Source organism: Natrix helvetica (genome assembly GCF_964273705.1).
Source record: "Natrix helvetica genome assembly, chromosome: 5".
NCBI classification, from domain to species: domain Eukaryota; kingdom Metazoa; phylum Chordata; class Lepidosauria; order Squamata; family Natricidae; genus Natrix; species Natrix helvetica.
This window is the reverse complement of record NC_138551.1, coordinates 41,468,374-41,489,324: the sequence shown is the minus strand read 5'-3', so window position 1 is coordinate 41,489,324 and position 20,951 is coordinate 41,468,374. Positions and strand designations below refer to the sequence as shown.

The 20,951-nt window shown below is 37.8% G+C and overlaps 1 protein-coding gene across 7 annotated transcripts in view; it reads right to left on the bottom strand.

Annotated features, from left to right (window-relative positions):
* CROCC2 (ciliary rootlet coiled-coil, rootletin family member 2) overlaps positions 1 to 20,951 on the bottom strand; it is a 108,105-nt gene that overhangs the window by 73,095 nt on the left and 14,059 nt on the right. For 5 of the 7 annotated variants that reach the window (XM_081954441.1, XM_081954445.1, XM_081954443.1 and 2 more), the window contains 9 exons: positions 20,203 to 20,286; positions 17,882 to 17,988; positions 15,097 to 15,235; positions 12,374 to 12,480; positions 11,554 to 11,751; positions 9,888 to 9,984; positions 9,606 to 9,695; positions 8,089 to 8,304; positions 4,451 to 4,650 (listed from right to left, as the gene is read on the bottom strand). In XM_081954441.1, the coding sequence (XP_081810567.1) occupies positions 4,451 to 4,650; positions 8,089 to 8,304; positions 9,606 to 9,695; positions 9,888 to 9,984; positions 11,554 to 11,751; positions 12,374 to 12,480; positions 15,097 to 15,235; positions 17,882 to 17,988; positions 20,203 to 20,286 (1,238 nt within the window). The remainder of the gene's footprint in view (positions 1 to 4,450; positions 4,651 to 8,088; positions 8,305 to 9,605; positions 9,696 to 9,887; positions 9,985 to 11,553; positions 11,752 to 12,373; positions 12,481 to 15,096; positions 15,236 to 17,881; positions 17,989 to 20,202; positions 20,287 to 20,951) is intronic. The other 2 variants (XM_081954442.1, XM_081954447.1) reach the window with 2 other exon arrangements.

Here is a 20,951-nt window from a genome sequence, read left to right as displayed (position 1 = left end):
CTAAAGACCAGTTGCTTCTTTGCAAAATAGGGCTTGGATGAATAATTTATTTTGTATCAGAAAATGTAGAAGGAACAGATTCACCACTCCTCATCAAAATCCTTCCTTTCCAACTACCTGCCCCTATGCTTTTTGCCCAGTTATAAATGCCATACATTTGAAATATTTGTTGGAAGAAAAGTGTGGGACAAACTGGAAGGGGAAAGCACTGGGTGATGAGAAGATTCTGCAAGATTTTATTGCCTTCACTAGAAATCAAGCCTTGTCGGCTCACTTTTCAAAGAAGCATTGCTTGGCTTTCACTACCTGCTTTAAAGAGAGAGGCTGTTTGTTTGTTTTGTTTGTTTGTTTGTTTATTGGATTTATATGCCGCCCTTCTCCCAAAGAACTCAGGGCGGCGTACAACATTTTAAAAAATCACATATTACAAAAGTTAAAAAGAAATTAGATATCCAAACCCAATTAATATGAACAATAACATTTTAAAAATTGGATTAAAATTAACAATTAAATCAATCATTTATTTTATTTTGTTCAGGCCAGGCCGGCTTGCTGGAAAAGCCAACTTTTTAGGGCGCATCGGAAAGACTGGAGGTCGGGGATCATGCGAAGCTCTGGGGGCAGCTCATTCCAGAGGGAAGGCGGTCCCACAGAGAAGGCTCTCCCCCTGGGGGTTGCTAGCTGACACTGTCTGGCCGACTGCACCCCGAGGATGCCAACTCTGTGGGATCGCACTGGACGGTGGGAGGCTACTGGTGGCAGTAGGTGGTCTCGCAGGTACCCTGGGCCTAAGCCATGGAGCGCTTTAAAGGTCATAATTAGTACCTTGAATCGTACTCGGAAAACAACCGGCAACCAGTGCAGGCCGCCTAAAAGGGGTGTAACATGGGAGCACCTAGGTACCTCCATGATAACCCGCACGGCCGCATTCTGGACTAGCTGAAGCCTCCGGGTGCTCTTCAAGGGCAGCCCCATGTAAAGAGTGTTGCAGTAGCCCAGGCAAGAAAGGACGAGGGCTGTGTTATCTCTGTTCAATTTATAGTGTTTATAATACTACAGGAAGTGGGGAGGCAGGAGCAAAACAGGCTCAGAGGCATCCCAGTTATAGATGAAACCAGCACAGCTGATTTTCACAATATTCCCTAACCAAGGGAAATGCTGAGGATCACTCTTCTATCATGACAGTAGGAGAATGGAAATGCATTTTTCTGCAAACACTCTTGTACATATTTATTACTCAAAAGCTGTTATATTTATCTCTTCTGTTTTTGAACTGCTGTTTCTAATAACTCTTTAGAACTTTTTTTGAAGTTCAAAGCATATCAAAAGCAGGCAAGCTTTCAGATGAGAACTCAAACTATTTTTCACCATCATATGACTGAAATGCAAAGAATTAAAGACCATTTATTTAAACTTCAATTAAAAGCAGAATTATGATACATTGCAATCTAAATTCAAATGGATTGTAACAGGACAGTACACTACATGTTAAGGGAAGGCAGATCTTTTAAAAAATCTGCTTTGTTTGTCTATTTTGACTGGACAGTTTTTGTAAGGATTTTTGTAAAACTCTACAAAAATATTAATTTCACTGGCTGGGAGTGAACAAAAATTACATTTACTTTTTAAACTATAGCATCTGAGCCAGAGATCTCTTCTGGCTTTGCTTAAGTTAAAAAAAACACACCCTATAGCATCACCTGGCTAATTGCAGATAGAGGTCTCTATGCTATCACTGCTAACTGCAACTATCATGTGACACCACCTTATCATATAGCGATTCCAGGAAGTGCTGGGGAAGGGAAGACATTTTTCTGCAAAGATCTTAGCATCACTCTAAGGCAGGGATGTCAAACTGGCAGCCCGTGAGCCAGATGTGTTACGTGCAGGCCACACCCACCCCAGCTCCACGAACAGGAAAACGTTGTGAAACGTCACATGATGGCAGCGTGATGTGGTGAGTTTGACACCTATGCTCTAAGGCCTCCATGAATTTTGTAAGTTAATGATGTAACATGGAAGAAATAAATTCTTCCACCATCTCGTGTATGTAAAACTAGCTGGATACCCGTGCTTCGCTACAAAACTATGTGATCGGGCTTGATAAATTTACATGTAAAGCCTGCAGGCTGGATGAGTCACACACTGGCCACGCCCATGCCCTGTCTAGTGAGGGGGCGGAGGCGAGTAGAATGTCTAATTCCTTAGCATCGACACATGTTAATATAATACATATAAAGAATACTGATGATCTAATGGTCATTTTGAAAAATTCTCTCTTAGCGAGCACCTAGAAACCAAGAGGAACATACGTGCCATATATATATATATAATGCTCATGGGGAACAATTTAAGCCATTAATATTAATCTTTAAAAGTTCTAGGTGTGCTTTTACCATTATTATCTTATCTTAACAGTAGAGAGCTACAGTAAAGGCCTTTTTGAAGATGTATCCTACTGATACCCACAAGAGGGTATTTTGCATTGCTGTCTGGCTATAAAATGCATTTACATGGAAGTTGCATTTGTATACGTATGCTTTTATAAACATCAAATCTAAATAATACCACTATAATATTGCTGAGGTCATGTGCAGAGATATTTGATAACCTTTGGCAACAACAAATGCTGATGTATGTTTTTCCCAAAGCCAGCATTTAATCATCACTTTAATCATCACTGTTCACATCTTTGGCTGATGATCACAACAGAAAGCTGTGTTAAAGAGTGAAATCACATCATCAGAACAGAAGAGTCTTCCATGCTAATATCATGGAAAAAATCGATAGTACACTTTTCTTTATCCTCCCAAGAATAAGTACCCAACTCGATCATTAAAATTATGCCCCGGACAGACATAAGGGGCTGCTTTATACTGTGTCAAAAAACAACTCTATCTAACTCAGAACCAGGCAGTATTTTTGTGACCAGGAGCTGCAGCATTTTAACAACCTACAGTATGTTTTCAGGAAGAAAAGGCTACAGCAATGGTGGGTTTCAAAAAGGACCTTCCTGGAGTTGCTTTTCTGAGCACGGGGAGACGGACGGCGCAAACTACTGTCCATCTCTCCGTGCTCAGAAAAGGAACCCCGGGTAAGTCCTTTGCTAGCAGGCAGGTTCTAGGACGCCAAAGGACCTCCACTACCAAAGGACCTCCCCGGAGTTGCTTTTCTGAGCACGGGGAGACGGATGGTAGTTTGCGCGGTGCGGCCAGTGCCTAGGAAGTCCTAGGAGACCAGCTGCACCACCTAAGCTCCCGCTGCCTTCCCCATCCCCGCGCCCATGCTTTCTGGCGGCCAGGCATCTTAGGCAAGTCTGGGGGCCTTGCAAAGGCCTTGCAAGGTCTCCAAACTTGCAAAGACACCGGCTGCACCACGTAACCTTCTGCTGCCATCCCCCCTGCTGGCGGCCCTGTGGCTCTGCGCTATAAGTGAGCCCAGGATCCTTGCAAGACTGTAAAAGGTCACTGGACTCGCTTATAGTGCAGGGCCACGGCAGGCTGCTCCAGATGGCCTTCTGCGGCCCCCTCCCCGCGCTTAGTTGCAGCTTACTTACCTCCTCGGAGTTGGCAGGCAGCAATAGAGAGCCAAGCAGGAAAAAAAGTAAGTGGGTTTAGATATTGTTCTTAGAGGCAGGCGGGGTGATTGGTGAGCCAGCCAATCAGTGAGTGGTGGGCAGGGCTAGTCTAGTGCAGATGGGCAGAGAGAGCGAGCGATAGGGCCAGGGCAGGCATTCCGTAACTTACTTCTGGGTCCACCAGTGGAACCTCTTCTAACCGGTTCGGTAGATTTGACGAACCGGTTCTATCGAACCGGTGCGAACCAGTAGGAACCAACCTCTGGGCTACAGGGACATAAAATTGATGTGAAGCTGTCATCAAGAGGGAAATACCAATATTTTTGACCTCCCCCCTTACAACTGGAGGGTTTTTTACTTTAAAAAAATATCATACCTTTTACTTTGCAAAAAGAGAAATATATATACCAGCATGCAACCCACCAAAAAGGGCTATTGCTTGGTAGCTTATCACGGATTTTGGCAATGAAATCGGAGTTGAAAGTTGAAATCGGAGTTGAAATTGGAGTTGCAAAAAAGCATTCTGGTGGAGCAGCATATGCCTGATTCTGATTTAGTACAATATTGTTTATGCTTAATGATTGGCAACAACTCTCCAGCAGAGAGTTTTCCAATCCTGTTTGGAAATGCTAATTTGGAATTTTCTGTGCGCAAATAGATACTCTGTTACTGTGCCAAAATCTTTCCCCAGAAGTTATGGGAATCTGCATAATGAGAAGAGTTTTTGTAAGTGACAAATCCTTTAAAAAGTTCTATGATGCATCTTCTGAGGCCACAACTGGTGCAACTGCCAGAAGAACTGAGTCAAAGCCATGCCCCTTGAGATCATTACAGTATTAGGCCAAGCCTCTGTCCCTTCTCCCCCACCTTCACCTTTCTAGAACTTCCACTGAATATTTCCAATGCTGTGCTTTCTGCCTGCAGTCCTCCAGGGCCCTTGTCAGCTCTTCACATTCCTGCTTCTGTTCCTGCAGCTGTTGATCAGCTGCCTTCATTTCCTGCTGGCAGTCGGCAAGCTGCTTCTTGACAGATCCCAGGATATCTCTGCAGGATTCCAACTGCACATGCAATTCCTGTTCATAGAGATCAAACAGGAAGTTCTTTCCACATCAAATGCCACAAAGCAAACACGAGGGGAGAGAAAACCTCTCCACATTAAACAGATAAACCAAGTGCTCCAATCAATACGTTCATCCATCCTAATGAGCCAATATTTAAAGCAATGGATCTGGGTTTTCTAAAAGAAACGTTGAAAACGAATATTGAAACTTAAGCCTCAAAACCAGTCCCTTGGCCTTTCTGATGAGCTATATCTTCTCTCACTGACAATGTGCTAGATAATAATGGCTGTCGAAGGAGTTATAACGGCTATTTCTTTGCCATGTAAATAAAGGGATGGAAAAGGAATAGCTTTTATCCTCTTTCTTTCTTTAGCATCAATTGTATGTAGGAGTAAGGGTCAGGAGTAATAAGAATATTAATTCCCTTGGTGAAATCTAGACTTTGGAGATGCACTTCCTCTTCAGTGGAACTTTGCATTCCACTGAAACAGAGCGGAGCAAGTCGGTGAGAATACATATTAATAAAGAGATGACAAGTTTTATAAAATAGCATTTATCTTGAATGGAATGGATAATCTTTTGGGAAATTATAATTTCAAAGGAGGATGCTGAGGATGTAACAATGATAGAAAATGGGCTGGAATCTTCCAGCTTGTTTATACTTCGTGTATGTTCCCTCCCACAAATTGTGGAAAACTATTGTACGAAACACCCCCCCCTCCTCAGATTAAAATACTCTTTGTTCTTAATGTTAAAAAAAGGCAGGATAGAATATTTCCCCAAAGGAGAAATGGAGAAATATGTTCTTAAAGGCAGAAAGCAGCCCCAGTCTTTCTGCCATAGGCAAACAGCCTCAAGCAGAAGAGACTGGTCTTTTGGAATGGAGATTTGGTATCCATAAGAATGGGCCTATCTATTCAGAAACAAAATGTCTTCAGCAATAAGCTTCCCCAGGTTGGAGCTGATGGGATGAAGAATTTATATTCCCTGACCCAAATTCTAAGCATAGGACATGACCTTCATAATAGGATTAAACCCATCAACATTGAAATAGTAAAAGACGCAAGGCTCACTACATTATACAACCCCCTGGAGCATCTCAATCACCAAACCTCAGAACCCTATAAAAATCCATCCATTCGCTCAGCCATTTTGTCAGCCACCCCAGAAATATGCTGCTGTCACTGAAGTTTCTGGAAAATCAAATAAACAGAGATCTTCTTTCCTTGTAACCAGTTTCCATTTTATGTCCAGCATTTTTCTTCCTGGATTGGAACCAGGGTGGATTTTTCTCCCTACACTATTCTTCTGATTTTTGGTAATTGTTGAAGTTTAGCTCCATGCTCAAAAGTGCCTCAAAAGCAGTTGGTGGCTGTATGTTGCCTTATTGGAGTCATAGGTTGTTTCCTGATCTATAGCTTTCTCCCAGATATACAGAGCAATGAAAAGAAACAGACATTATTCAAGTAGCTTTTAATATACATGAAACATATAAGACAACAAAATGGATGAGTGAGAGGTTTTCCAGAGCGTCTATATGAATGGGAGTTGGGAATAAGTCTAAGGAGGAAAATTGAGAGTTTGCAAAAATGCCAAGGTAATTTATTATTCATAAATTTCCTTTCCCATCTACTTGCTGATGGGTTCAATATGTAGCTTTATCCTTTTGGATTTTATTTTTATTAATGTTTACCACAAATCTCTTTGGTAGGCTACATTATGCTTAGAGCAATACCCAGGCTAAATTACCCAGAAACTTTACAGCCAAAATCTGAATTGTGATCTTCCATATCTTAATCTAACACTCTAACTTCTATATCACAATGGAAAATGTCTGAAATGGACATGACAGTTCAAACAGAAAGGGAGAGGATTTGTGTGTAATTAAGCCAATGTGGGGAATTTAAAGGTAGGAAGCTTCCTATGTGTGGGAAGTGGGAACAGATTTCACAGAGAGATGCTGAATGTTTCCTCTATCCCTAAGGGGTTCTGCCTATCCCATTTGGACTTCTTTTCGTTTTCACCTGCCTAGAAGAAGAGCAGCTGGGGAGAACAGCTGTAAGTGCAGAAAGAGTTCAGCGATGATCTCTGGTCACTGTTTTACTACCTGAAATTGTACTAAATCTGCAGTTGTAGATTTAGTATAGCTTTCCAGCATTTACAAAATCCACCTGGGATGGCCAGCATTCATGCGTGGATAGCAATAGCCACTAAAATGTGAAAATTGAAGTACAAGCATCATGCTCCTTACCTTTTGGACAGAAAATAAACCAAGCCAACTCAAAATATATGAAAATAAAGACCACTGCACACTAATAGAATATTTCTAATATCTGTTTAATTTACAAATAAGTTATGGCAAAGTAAATCTCTCCCCAATTCTCTAGACAAAATAGGAAAGAATACTGACAACTTTTCTGTTGTGAGGGTCTGTGTGATACTTAGACATTGTTCAACATATTTTGTTTTTAATTTTACTATAAAAAGGAGATAGGTTTTTGCTCTAAGTGATAATGTCTGTTTCCAAAGAATATTTTAGCTTCATTTATAAAGGTCAGCCACTTGGCTATGTATAACAAAGCCACCACTTAGAATGAGGGCCAAGGGGCTTTTATAGGAAAAAAGAAGAAATATGGACAACAGAATTATAAACATCTTCCCTTAAACTTTTGTTACAACTTCAAGATATCATCTCCAACTTCTCAATTTTATAAAAACAAAACTAAATCCTTGGACAAATATTTCAGTCCAAATACTATATACTACAAATCAACGTAGATTGGAATTAATAAATGTTTCTGAATTCCTCAAGTGAAAGTCTTTCTACTCCAGTGCACTTACATCTTACTCTAGATCCAGCACTGCAGATCGATTCCAAATTGTCTTAACTGCCTTTGCAGTAAATGTTACAAGGAACTGCATTTCAAAGTTGGGGGAAAATCACAACTGACCCATTCTCCATAAAAGTCACAACTCATCAATAAATATATTTAATATTATTTTATATATATATATATATATATATATATATATATATATATATATATATATATATATATATATATATATATATATATATGAAAAATATATGTATATAAATGTGATCATATCTGGACCTATATCCCAAGGAGCTGTAACTCACAGGGTACAAGGGCTGGACTGTCTGTCTCCCTTATCTGGAATAACACTGCCTCAGAGGTCAGGTGGGCCCCCCTTTTCCTGGCTTTTTGAAATGAATGAAAACTTGAACATTTGAGAATTGATATGGAGGAGGAATGTTGATTACTGGCGTATTTCTCAGTGCATGAAGTAATTGATTATATTGTACTTTTTTGTTAAATTATGTTTTAATCTTATTATTGCATTTAGGTATGCTAGTTGCTCAGACCCGGATGACATGCAAGTAGATAAAAGCTTAATAAATAAAATAAAAGCACTAGTGTATCCAACCTGCTCACGCTGTTGTGACTTTTGGATAAGGGCTTGCACTGCTTGTATTGCTGCATTCTGGCAGGATGGAGAATGTATCCGGGACTGAGTTGTCCATTGGTGTTGAGGTGAGCTAAAGCCCAGGGGATAAGTGTGCCATACAGTGTCTTCTTCTGGTAAAGCTTTGGCATTATCTTTAGAGATAACTCCTATGTTCTTTGATTCAGCAAGAGCCAACTAAAAGGAAAGTTGAGAAGAAGTAAATCCTATTCAAATGAATGTTACTGACAGTGGATGGGTACTGTCTAGAATGTCAGAGTTGGGATTCCAGTGACTGTTAAGTTAAATTCAGATGGCATTGTGAAGTACAACAAACATACTTAAAAGGCAGGCCCTAATTTATAATTTTATTTAACAATCAGAAATAAGGGTAGCACATTTTAGGTCACAATATATTGGAATGACAATTCCATTACTTTTCCAGTAATTTTGAACTATTGTTCTCTATGGTATAGCTTTATACAGCTGCAGTAAAATTATAGCATATAGTACAAAACCTTCCCATGAAACTATATTGAAGTAGGTGGCTATTTGTTTTCAAATATTTGCCTCCTGACTGACATTTATTCAACATGTTGGGATCTCAGAGCAGTACTTCAGAACCCCCTGCTTTGCATTCAAGAGGACAGATGTTTGGATCCTTAATTTAGCTCAGCCCCAGAGTATTTTATTATAGTTAGCAAAGGAATATTGCTCGAGGGGGGGAAACCCATCTGCAATGTGAGTTTGGGTCTGCTCATTGGATATTTAATAATGTTTCAAGGGCATTCTCTAAAGGGAGAAGTAGCCTCTGTTCATTCAATAACAACTTGTGTGAGACAAGGGAGTTATGTGACCTGTACAATCTGAGGCCATGGAAATTTGGGATTTAAAAATACTATTGTTACTAAATGTACGTAGGTGTCTACTTGATATCAAATGGGAATTTAGCACATCATTTCCTTAAGCTTGTTTAAAGTCAGTCAAATAACATCCATATCCCCTATATAGTGGTGAAAAAAAACTTGGGTTTTTTACAATTTAAGGGGAACTGCTTTAGGTATCCAGTAGGACCTTCCTTATATGAAAAGAAATGTTCAGGTAGAAAGTTCACATCTATCTTTTTTTTTCTCATAAAAATAATTGCTGTCAATTTTGTTGGTTTAAGATTTAGGAACCAGAAAGAAAGCTTGTGTCAAAAAACCAGATGGTTTTTAGGAACCAGCCCAAATAACAATTCTATTACACAAGGGCATAATCTGTGAAAATGTTATACCAAGTTCCAAATGCTTATCCTCTACACAGAATACTATATTCTTTCATAGCTCTCATTCATTTCAGTGAGTCCCATGTGACAGAATTTTCTAATGAATGGTATCTTATTTACATTTTTTAAAATGTAGTTTTCTACATTTTACATAAAACATGTACCATGCATCAAGGTAAATGGTAGACCTTTTTTATCTACAAAACACATTATGATTTAATATTTCACACACCTTTGTGATGCTTTTTAAAGTATGTTGCAAGGATTCGGTTTCCTCTTTCAGATCCTTCATTTCTTCTAGATCTCCAATTTTACTGGCTTCCTAGTGTTCAAAGACAAGCAGTTGCTCAGAAATGGACATGAGGGAAAAACAGAGAAACATGAATAGGCAAATCAATCTAGTATTGTGGCTCAGTGTGATTACTATGCCCTTTTTGAGAATGCTTGTGGTAGTAAACATATGAGATTTTGTTTCATAGAATGGCAGAAAGTAGGGTTGGGGGGAGGCTTGTACCAATTTCTGAATGTCCACTTTTAAAGCAGATATTGTCTTGTCTTTCTTTGTGTTCTGTTCCTTAAGCTTATCACCCAAAGTGGTCAATTCAGTAATCCTGTAAAACAAGAAACCAGACACAGAAGACGTATTAGTCAGGAGGATTAATCAGTAACTCATAAAGGATACGTTATTTATATTTTTGAGATCATTATAAAGAAACAAAAGTTCCAATTCACACATCATCTTAAAAAGGCTGGAGAAAAGAGCTGAAAGCGATTAGATCACAATATGCTGTGTAATCCAAGACCACAGAACGATAAGAAAAAAGCAAATCCAGCAAGAAACTTCGTATTGTTGACACGAACGTAAGGTCTGGAACCAGAGATTGGAGGCAATGAAAATAGCCTATATCCTCCATAGGCCTGGTTGCCTCTCTGTACTCTTTCTTAAGGAGTGCAAACTAAAAAAGTCGGTTGTTCAAGCAGCATTCCAACATTTACTTTTTACTTTCTGCCTGATATATTGCATGTATTAACAAGGAGCATAGGAGATTGCAAGACTCTTGTTGATAATGCTTTTCCCTGGGGACATTCAATGTTTTAGTGCATGTGTGTATGTGCGTGTGTCTGGTTTCCTGTGTCCTCAAGATCAGGGTACATAAGTATGCTCATTTATACCACTGGCTCTTCTGATCTCATTGGGCCTTCTGTCTCAACTAGATACCTAAAGATAGACATTTATTATCATATAAACTTTCATACAACTAACTATACTAAATCAGATGTATATAACATAGTCCTGAAAAGGGAGTTTTGTAGGTACACACAATTGTACTTTGATATAGAAGTAAAATGCATATGATCGTTTTGATAAAAAAATGTGTTCAGTAATTTGTCTGTTATTTTTTAAGATGTCATTACGATCTTTGTTGTTGTAGTTGTTAACAAAGTCAAGAAATCGGGATGTGACTTTCAAAGTGCCAGCCTCTAATATATTTATTATTCAACAGGGATAAGAAAGAGGATCCTGGAGGGCTAATTTATTGTCTGGGAAGTAGATGTTTTATGACTAACTATACTCACTAAGGCAGTCATTTTATAGGGTAATGTGTTCTCAAAATTCCAGCTGTGTCCTCAGACCCAAAAAGTTGCCTATTCCAGAATAGCCCTTTTGTTTGTTTGTTTGTTTGTTTTATTGGATTTATATGCCTCCCTTCTCCCAAAGGACTCAGGGCGGCGTACAGCATTAAAAAACACATATTACAAAACTTAAAAGAAAATTAGAAACAATCCAAGAAACAAACTGACTTAATATAACACTAACATTTAAAAAATTGGATAAAATTAACAGGCCAGGCCGGCTTGCTGGAAAAGCCAACTTTTTAGGGCGCATCGGAAGGACCGGAGGTCGGGGATTATGCGAAGCTCCGGGGGCAGCTCATTCCAGAGGGAAGGCCCTCCCACAGAGAAGGCTCTCCCCCTGGGGGTCGCTAGCCAACACAGTTTGGCCGACGGCACCCTGAGGAGGCCAACTGTGGGATCGCACTGGATGGTGGGAGGCTACTGGTGGCAGTAGGTGGTCTCGCAGGTACCCTGGGCCTAAGCCATGGAGCGCTTTAAAGGTTCTTGTCCTTTAATAACCTGAGGAAATCTAGAAATCAAAGACACAGAAGTATTCTTCTCACTTGGAGTTTAGAACAGCCTTTTCTCCATCCCAAGAACTCTGTAGCTGAATCATCTCCCGAACTTTCTCCCGAAGCTGCTTCTCTAGCAAACAGGTAGAGCTATTCTCAGAAAGGCGCAAGTTGGAATCCAAATTGAGACAGGCAGTTTGAAGGCGGCGGGAAGCTCTTGCCATGTCCGTTCCAGCTTCAGCAAGTCCTCTGGGAATATGAGAATAATATCTTTGTTCACTCAGAATTCTATATACACCATTACCTAACATTTCCAGGTGGCACAGGAAACGGCATGTCGGTGAATGTCAATAATTTGAATGGCTGATTTATTGGTTTATTTTGTGCAAAACTGGCAGGATGCAATGTCCTGAGAAACCTGGTCCTTCTCTATTTAAATTAGAATTAAATTAAATTATAAGAACATTTTCCAGGTATATCAGTTATATTAAGCAAATGAGGGATACTGAAGCATTCAGAGCTATGTGGTGTCAACTTTCTCGACTTGAGCATAACTATTATTAAAGATAATGTGACATAAGGACAACTGTTTCCTAATTTGAGGATAACCATCAGGTCACAAAGTATTTTTTGAAATATATTATTAGTTGAAAGTTTCAAATAACTTTCCTAACTTTTACACACACACACACACACATAGACACACACACACACACACTTTGACCATATCCATTAAAAAAAAATAGGGCTCTGCCACAAGGGTATAAGCACATTGGTATCTGATGTTTCAGAGCATTCCTCTGTCTGGTAATTTTCCACAGAACAAATGAGAAACATTCTTATAGCAATGGTAAATTTAGACAACACTCACCTCTCCATTGTTGTGCGAAGCTCTGCAAAGTTCCCACGGAGTGTGGCTGCTTGACGCCATAGCAGGAGAATCCCACTGTGTTCATTGCTGAGATAGGAATCATAGCTCTGAAAGAATAATGGAAAAAACATGACTGGCACACAGTAGATTCCATCGCTTTTAACATTTTATTGATGGACAATAGCTAAAGGGGTCACCCATACTATTAATGATTACTGGTTGAAAGCAAACTTCTACAATACTACAGAATTCTTTGTGAGACTTATGAACTATTGGAAATGTAGTACAAGCAAATAGTAGGATTACTAATTATTTACCTACATTTTCCTGAAAGTCCTGGAAAGGGGAACATGGCAAAGTACAGGTGGTCTCAACTTATGATCACAATTGAGCCAAACATTTATGTTGCTAAGTAAGAAATTTGTTAAGTGAGTTTTGCCCCATTTTTACAACTTTTGTTGCCACATTTGTTAAGTGAATTACTGCAATTGTCATGTTAGTAACATGCATCTTAAGTGAACCTGGTTTCCCCATTGACTTTGCTCGTCAGAAGATTGCAAAATGTGATCACATGACCTCAAGACCCTGCAACTGTCATAAATATGAACCAATTGTCTAGTATCCAAATGTAAATCACATGGCCATGGAAGTGCTGCAATGGTCATAAGTGTGAAAAACGGCCATGTCGCTATTTTCAGTGCCATTGTAAATTTGAATGGTCACAAATGAACATTATAAATCATGGGCTACCTAGATTATGAACTTCAGAAAATAGCAGGATCAAAAATGCATTACTTGGTTTCTTGTCATTAATTATATTTAATATCTTGGAAGAGTATAAGTGAAAAAGATATAAGTAATGAAGAAAAATATAAGAAAAAAATACATTATTTATAAGCGCTAAGTAACATTTTGTTTCTAATAAACTGCAGGTAGTCCTTGACTTACAACTTCAATTGAGCCCAAAATTTAACTTTTGTTAAACGAGACATTTGTTAAGTGAGCTTTGCCCCATTTTATGACCTTTCACGTCATAGTTAAGTTGTTAAATTAGTAACAAAAGTTGTTGATTGAATCTGGCTGGCTTCCCCATTGACTTTGCTTGTGAGGTCACAAAGGTGATCACATGACCTGGGACGCTGCAAATGCCTTAAATTATTTCAAATAATGTCAAAAATTAACATGGAATCAAAATGACCAAGATTATTGTTCAGCAAGGAGGAACTCAGATTTGGGTAGAATATAGTAAAAACCCCAAATCCTATCAACCTAGTTAGTGCCGGAAAGATAAATATTATTCTCCAAAAATGTACACATGGCAAAATTCATATTGTGATCTGATATTTCTAAGATTTATGAACCGATGCCCAATAATCAGAGAGCCAAAAAATATAATTCTATTAATACAACTCTTACATAAACAATAACAGACATATCGTGCCAACAAAAAAAGTATTTTACTACATAGTTTCTTTATAGTAGACAAAGTACTTGTAGGCAACATACTGCAAAAAATAGGAAAGTGTCTTTCATTGAAGAAATAACAATTGCCCACATCTTTTCTCTGCCTGTCTAATTTGGCAAACATATAAATAATAGTTTCTTTTAAATCAGAGGAACTAGTCGTCTTCTCCATTTATATGGATTCTCTATCTTTGCCTTCTTATTTTTCAGAAATATATGCTTTTGTTGCATAAACCTATGAAAACTATGGGTGCAACATTGCACTAAACAGTTGAACAAAATTGTATACATATAAAAACAAATCCATAGTAAATTTACGGATTTGGAATAACCTATTAAAATTCATGAACTTGTTGAATTCACCAAATTCACATATACTACAATATTTCCAATAAATTTGTGAGTTCATTTGACCATTCTGAGAGATGAGTCAGTTATTTGTTGGACTAAAGCCTATTCTATATTTTTCTAAACAAAAGTTCTATATTCAGTGAGTTTAACTAAATATAAAATGGATTGTTGTTACATGCTAAATTGAAACTATAACCATTCCAAAATTTCACTGAAAAAAGAGAGAAATACATGAAAAGGAAAAAGTCAATCCTTCCAACAAAATAATAGTGAGGACAAAATCAGGTATGATTACAATTATGCTATTAATAGTCATGCAATGTTAAAGCTGAAACAAAGTGGAGGAAGAATTCCTAATCCAGATTGGAATTAGATTGGGAAGAAACATGTTTGTAATCCTGTTTAAACCCTTCCAAATCACTCCCACCTCCAAAGCTTACTTTGCACATAGTGCAGAAGGCTTCAATTAGCATGATGAGATTACTGGAGAAGAGAGTATACAGGCTGCAGCATTTCCCAAAGCAATGGAACTGGATAAATATTATAGTTAACATTATATTCTTCTATAATTGAAAACTGTCTCCTGGGTGCAGTGGTATCAGAAAGGCTGAGTTTAATTAACTCCATATGCCTCTTTCCTTGTCCGTCCCCGTCCCCCCCAGCAATAGTAAGATAAGGAAAGTGGAGAGTGAATCCTGGGACTAAATGAATTTATAAACAGTTGACCCAGCTTGAATATTAAATTGATTAAAATCATCAAATAAATAAATGCACAAAGAAAAATATAAACAAATTACCCTGGTGCATTATAATAATGTAACATGGAACGAATAGATCTCTAATCATAGTGTAGTAAGCCACCCCCCCCAAATCAAGTAATACTTCCTGCCTTTGTACCAAAGAAATACCTTCTGTTCTAGTTCACTTCTCAGCCTGTGCATATCAGTAGCATTCCTCTCTAGCTCCCCAGCTAGTCTCTGTTTCAAGCATTTCACCTCTTCCAGCTGTTCCTGAAGTAGAGTGTTCATCTGGGAAAGGGTAGCACTCCTACAGGAAAACAAAACAAAGGGCACAATAGTACTATAGGTAATCCTCAATGTACAACCACAATTGAGACCAGAATTTATGTTGCTAAGTGAAACAGTTGTTAAGTGAATCATTGACTTTGCTTATCAGAAGATCACAAAAGATGCTCACATGATCCCAGGACACTGCAATTGTCATAAATGTGAACTAGTTGCCAAGCATCCAAATTTTGATCATATTACCACAGAGATGCTGCAATGGTCGTAAGTGTGAAAAATTGTCATAAATTACTGTTTTCAGTGCATTGAACTATTGTAAGTCGAACAAACTCAACTCAAACTTTGATCAAACTTATTTTTGCTAATCCTTATGAAGAAATTCTAAATGCCCACTTTCTTCTGAAGGGTTTGTAGATTTTTCTGTTCCGAATGTTTCATAGTAGTTGCTGAATTCCAACTGTATAGGATGTATGCTTCTTGCTTCTGACTGAAACCCTAGGCTTGCTTCTTTGCTAGACTGCCTTCCATAAAGAAAATTGTTTTCTTTTTCAAGCCTGCTGTAGATCCACCATTGTTTGTGCTGATTTTTTTTTTTACTTCTCTCAGGAGAAATAAAATTGAATTCTTAAAGTAGGATATTATACAACTTTCCTTGACTCATTTCTATGCAACATCTTTAATGTTGAACATCATAATATTCACTAATACATGTGATGACCTCTGTTAAGTTAAATGTAGTGTGGCCATTTACTGCTCTAATCCTTTGACAATTTCCTCAAACCCACTAGAAGCCTGCACACATTGCAAGTGGGAATACAAACATCCCAGAATTGCTGTGAGTCATGAACAGTAATTCAGCTGCTTAAGCAAGAAGAGTTCTTATAGCACAATCCTTGCAACCAGCAACAACTCAGATGTTGACATGTTCATCTTTCACAGCACATCACACAATCCCTCGCAATTACTGCAGTCTTGTAAACATTCGAGATATATAACTATCATAAATAAATGCTGAAAATGCATAAATAATTACACCTAATGCTTTTCTGGTTATTAATTTTGGTTCGAAGAGAGATGGATGGCAAACAAATGAAATAAATAAATAAATGCCTTGTCCTCTCTTTCTGTTTAGCCCCCTTGCCAACTTTCTCCTGTAGAATTTCCTACTTGTTTACACAATAATGTGTGTAGAACACAATGTGTTTAAGGCTAATTGAGGCAATCCTACAGCAGCTTCAGTCCCTTATTCATTCCTACCTAGAAGACCTGTCTGCCTGCACAGTTCCTTCTACACTAATGCTTTAAATTCTCTCTTTATTTATTGATTAGCCTTTGGGTCATATCAAAGTGCAAAGTTCCAGAGACAAATTATTACTAAAATTTGATAAAAGCAATTTAAAATGGAATTGGATAAAATACAATTTAAATTCAAATTGGAATAAAATACAGTCTAAAATGAAATTGGAATAGAATACAATAATTTAAGATATAGATAAAATATGATAAAATTATATTTTGGTGTCACCATTGCTTTATATTTAGTGGGTATTACCAGATCACGTATATGATAATTTTTTACTTTAACAATTTTATCTATTATTCCACTGGTGAAATTACTTGTGAACTTTATGAGATTTTTTTTAAAAAGTTCCAGGGCACTTAACAATTCAATTATATAGCAAATAGCAAGATTCTCACTCTGAGGTAATTTTAGTTTCTCTAGTGGGTTCTTCTAAGATAGACAAATCCCTCTGTCATGTTCATATAATCCCATTATATTCTCATTAGTTGCCTAGGTTGACACTACCGACAACCATTTCACTTATTTTATATGAGCTTCTGTTAATTCTTCTTTCTCTTTTGCAGTAATATCAATGCTCTCTGGGTCTCATTTCTGCTTATGTATTGTCCTGTGTATTCTTCCATATTTGGTAACTCCCTAGAGTGGAAGTTTATGTTTTATTTCTCAGGTCAGTATTTGATTGAAAAATATGAATGGGATCTCAATTTTAGAAGCTGCTTTATTTTCTTGCAAGTATCAAAGTCCTTGAATTATAAAGCATCATTCTAAGCATAGTAATTTAGTGCTGATAGGAAACTGCTCTCACTTTTTGGATGGATAATTACCAAATGCTTTCTGAACCTGCATCCCCTCTCCCTTATTTTCTTAGTCCCAGCTAGTTTGTGGCAAAAACCAGTTAATCGGCATGTTTTTGTAGAATTGATTTTGCTTAAGGTGATAGAAAATCCACAGACACCCAACCTAATATCTTGGATCCTAAAATTCCCGGAATGGAATTTCTGATCAAGGTATGATCTGTATTGTTTTGAAGAGGAAGAGGTAAAGTTGTTAACTGAGAAAGAACCTTCCTAATTATGATGTGTAGTCCCATTCAGGAGAGCTATGGAAAGCTGAGGATTACATGTGATCTGCAGTAAGAAGGCTTAAAGTACAAGAAATGGAACCTAGATCTCTCAGATTTAAATCAGAGGTTAAAGCCTTGCTCGCTTTTGCAATAATATGTCACAGAAAGGATACTGCTAACATCCCATAAAATTTCAGCGGCCTATAGTTATACAATTCAGTTTAAAGCAACTAATTATCCTTCCCTGAGTTGGGATCTTCCAAACAAAATAAACAATTTGATCCCTGAAAAACACCAGTTACCTCTGCTGCTCTTTTTCTAGGTGGATGAGAGTGTTCTCCAACTCTGTATTATGGTCATGTTCAATGCGTCGTAAACGTAATTCTGTTGAGTCTAATCTTGTCTGCAGCTAGAAAGAAGAAAAGATGTCAGACTGAACTATAATAGTAATTAAAGTACATAAATCATTAGCAGATTTAGGATATGTATGCAATTGCACGTATCATACACCATACAATTTGCTTACTTAAAATCCTGAAACTTTTCTTTACAGATATGAACTTCTAGATATGAGAGGAAAGGTATGTTATAAAATGCCATCAAATGGCAAATTCTAATGCCTTCTGAGTTGAATTTGAAGTCAAAGCCTTCATAACTCTGTATGTTACCTCACTGATACGATTCTCCAATGACTACCATAGTTAGAAAATCCACAAAGAGGCAGATTTTGGAAAAAAACTTTCTCACTTCCATAACACTCACTTTTACTTCTCTTTTGTTTTTCTCTTTCAGTATGTTTGATCTTGTTTTTGTCTTTTTTGGGGGGCAGTTCTAAGATTTTTCCTTTAATCTGTTCAACTCCCCATTGATGTTTGGGCAATTTTAACATCCAGATTAGACAGTCTTTTTATTAGTTGCATTTGCTCCCAATATCAAACAATTTAGATATTTCTTTCCATCAAATATTATTTTTATAGAAAAAATTATATGGCCATTCTAAAATCATCTCCTGCAACTATAATATAATATAACTCAGAAAATAAAACCTCAATCAGGTATATATTTTCCCAGGTCATCAAAGAAGCCTTAACAGAGGTTAAAATATCCTTGCTTATTAATTCCATATGCTTCTTTGTTCAGATTCTGTAAAATTTTGCAGTGTTTCAGAAACACTGTAACTTGTTTAGCTGAATTTTAAAAAAACTGTCTACAACCTGGATGACTTCCAGCTACATGGACAATATATCATGGGCAAATGCTAAAAATTCTAGAACTTGAAATCCAAGATAGATAGAACACCCAGGTTGGGAAGCTATTAAACACCACTCGAGATAGTGCCTCTAGGATGAACAATAAGGACTTAGAGTACTAAGATTAATTTGGCTGTTATTTTTAGGTACCTGCTATATATCATATAGAGTTGCTAGGATAACTGTCTGCAGAGAACTACAAATACAGGTTTGGACTTCACAAGGTTTTTATTTATTAATTAACTGCTGCATTAACATCCAAGCCTATAAATGTAGAAAATGGAATACTTGAGAGTTCTGTATAATATCTGCCTGTCTGCTGGCTGCTACAATGCCATTTTCTACACATATTAATGTTTTTTGGCAAAATGTCAGCAGCTTAGAAACCTTCACAAGTATTCCAATGACTAACAACACAGGGTCAGAGTGCAAACTTCCCTACACTTTGTCTTTTAAAAGAATATGATTTTAGCCTATAATTTGTGCTGAACTTTTAAAGTTTTAACAGTTTATTTTATATACCTCGTATTGTAACTATATGAAAGCCAACCAGAGAACCTCTATGGGGTACCACCTACACGCATAGAAAATTTATTTTTTCTTGCTTAACTAGTTTAGCCTTAAATTATCATTGCTGCTGGCTGAGTAAAAGATTTGCCTCAAAATAAAGAACTCAGCTAGCTTTTTTTAATCAAAACTATACATTACTGGAAGAAACGACTGAACATTCATGAAACCTGTGAGAATCTTGAAATGATATGAATTATATAACAAATATGTGTTATCAGATATGATTTTTGGCTGGCTAGGCTATTTTCCAAACATTCACTCCACTGAATTGAATATGGCATTGTAGAACAGGGTTATGCACAAAGTTAAGAGTCTAAGTGCCCTATGCCAGTGGTCCAGGGGTGGGTTCCGGCAGCCGCTACTCCCGGTTCGCTCGTGGATGTGCAGCTCGTGCGTGCACATTACTATAAAAATGCTTCTGCGCATGTACAGAAGCCAAAAACAAGATGGCGCCACCGGGAGAACTGGTTCAGGAGCGTGGCAGGCCTGGGGCGTTGTCAGTTCCAGCGACACAGGCCGCCAAACCACTACCGGTTCGGCTGAACCAGTCCAAACAAGGAGGAACCCACCATTGCAGTGGTCCCTAACCTTTTGGCTCTGAGAATCAGCAGCAGTGGCAGCGGTAATAGGGGAGGAGAGGGAATGGTTTCATATATATACTCGCTGCTTGTGCAAATGGAGCTTTGTCTGCTTGCCCACTGCTTGCGCTGCCCAGTTCCCAATGGGTCGCGGACCAGGGATTGGGGACCCCTGCCATATGCTTTATCATTAATGGGGGAAAAACCCTCACATAAAATACAGACCATCTGTTTCTGACGTTCACACTCAGAGGTTTTCTCCAGTAATTCCTGTTCCAGTTCTCCACATCTTTTCTTATATTGCAATACCTATATCATGATGGAGAAAAGAGATTTAGGTAATTGGTATATTCAAGAGAAAAAGAAAGAACAAAGAAAAGAGGAGCTCAGGGAAGATGATTTAACTAAAATAAAAGAAGTAGAAGTTTGATCCAGGAGATCAGGGTTGTGCATCTTGCAATTCCAAGTCAACCAAAAATTATAACTTTTAAAAGGTATTATGAAATACATAGGGAATAAATATATTTTAATTGCAATTTGCAATTAATTTTACATTTAAATGCAATCAAATCCAGGGTATATGTTTTCCCTTCTGGCTCCACCATACTTGGCCAGCAGCAAGACCTGAAATCAGTTGCCCAGCCCTAATTTCTCAAGCAGTTTAAGAGACAATATATTCATCTTTATATGAGAACTTCCCTGGATTGGTAGTAAATCATTTATTTGAGGTATTGTAGGTCTTTGTGGGGAGTGAGGAAGATGGGGAAGACAAATATATAAAATGTAGATTGTGATAAGAACCAGGTCGAATTAAAAGTAAGAAGAAAAGCAGAAATCTGACAAAACTAAAGTGGGAGAAGACAAGGAATATGCTATGGGAAGGAAGCCTTTAAAAATGTCAAAAAGAAAAACACTTTTTGGCTGTGTAGCACAGATTTTAAAAAGTAAAGATTTAGAAGGGGGGGATCCACAAG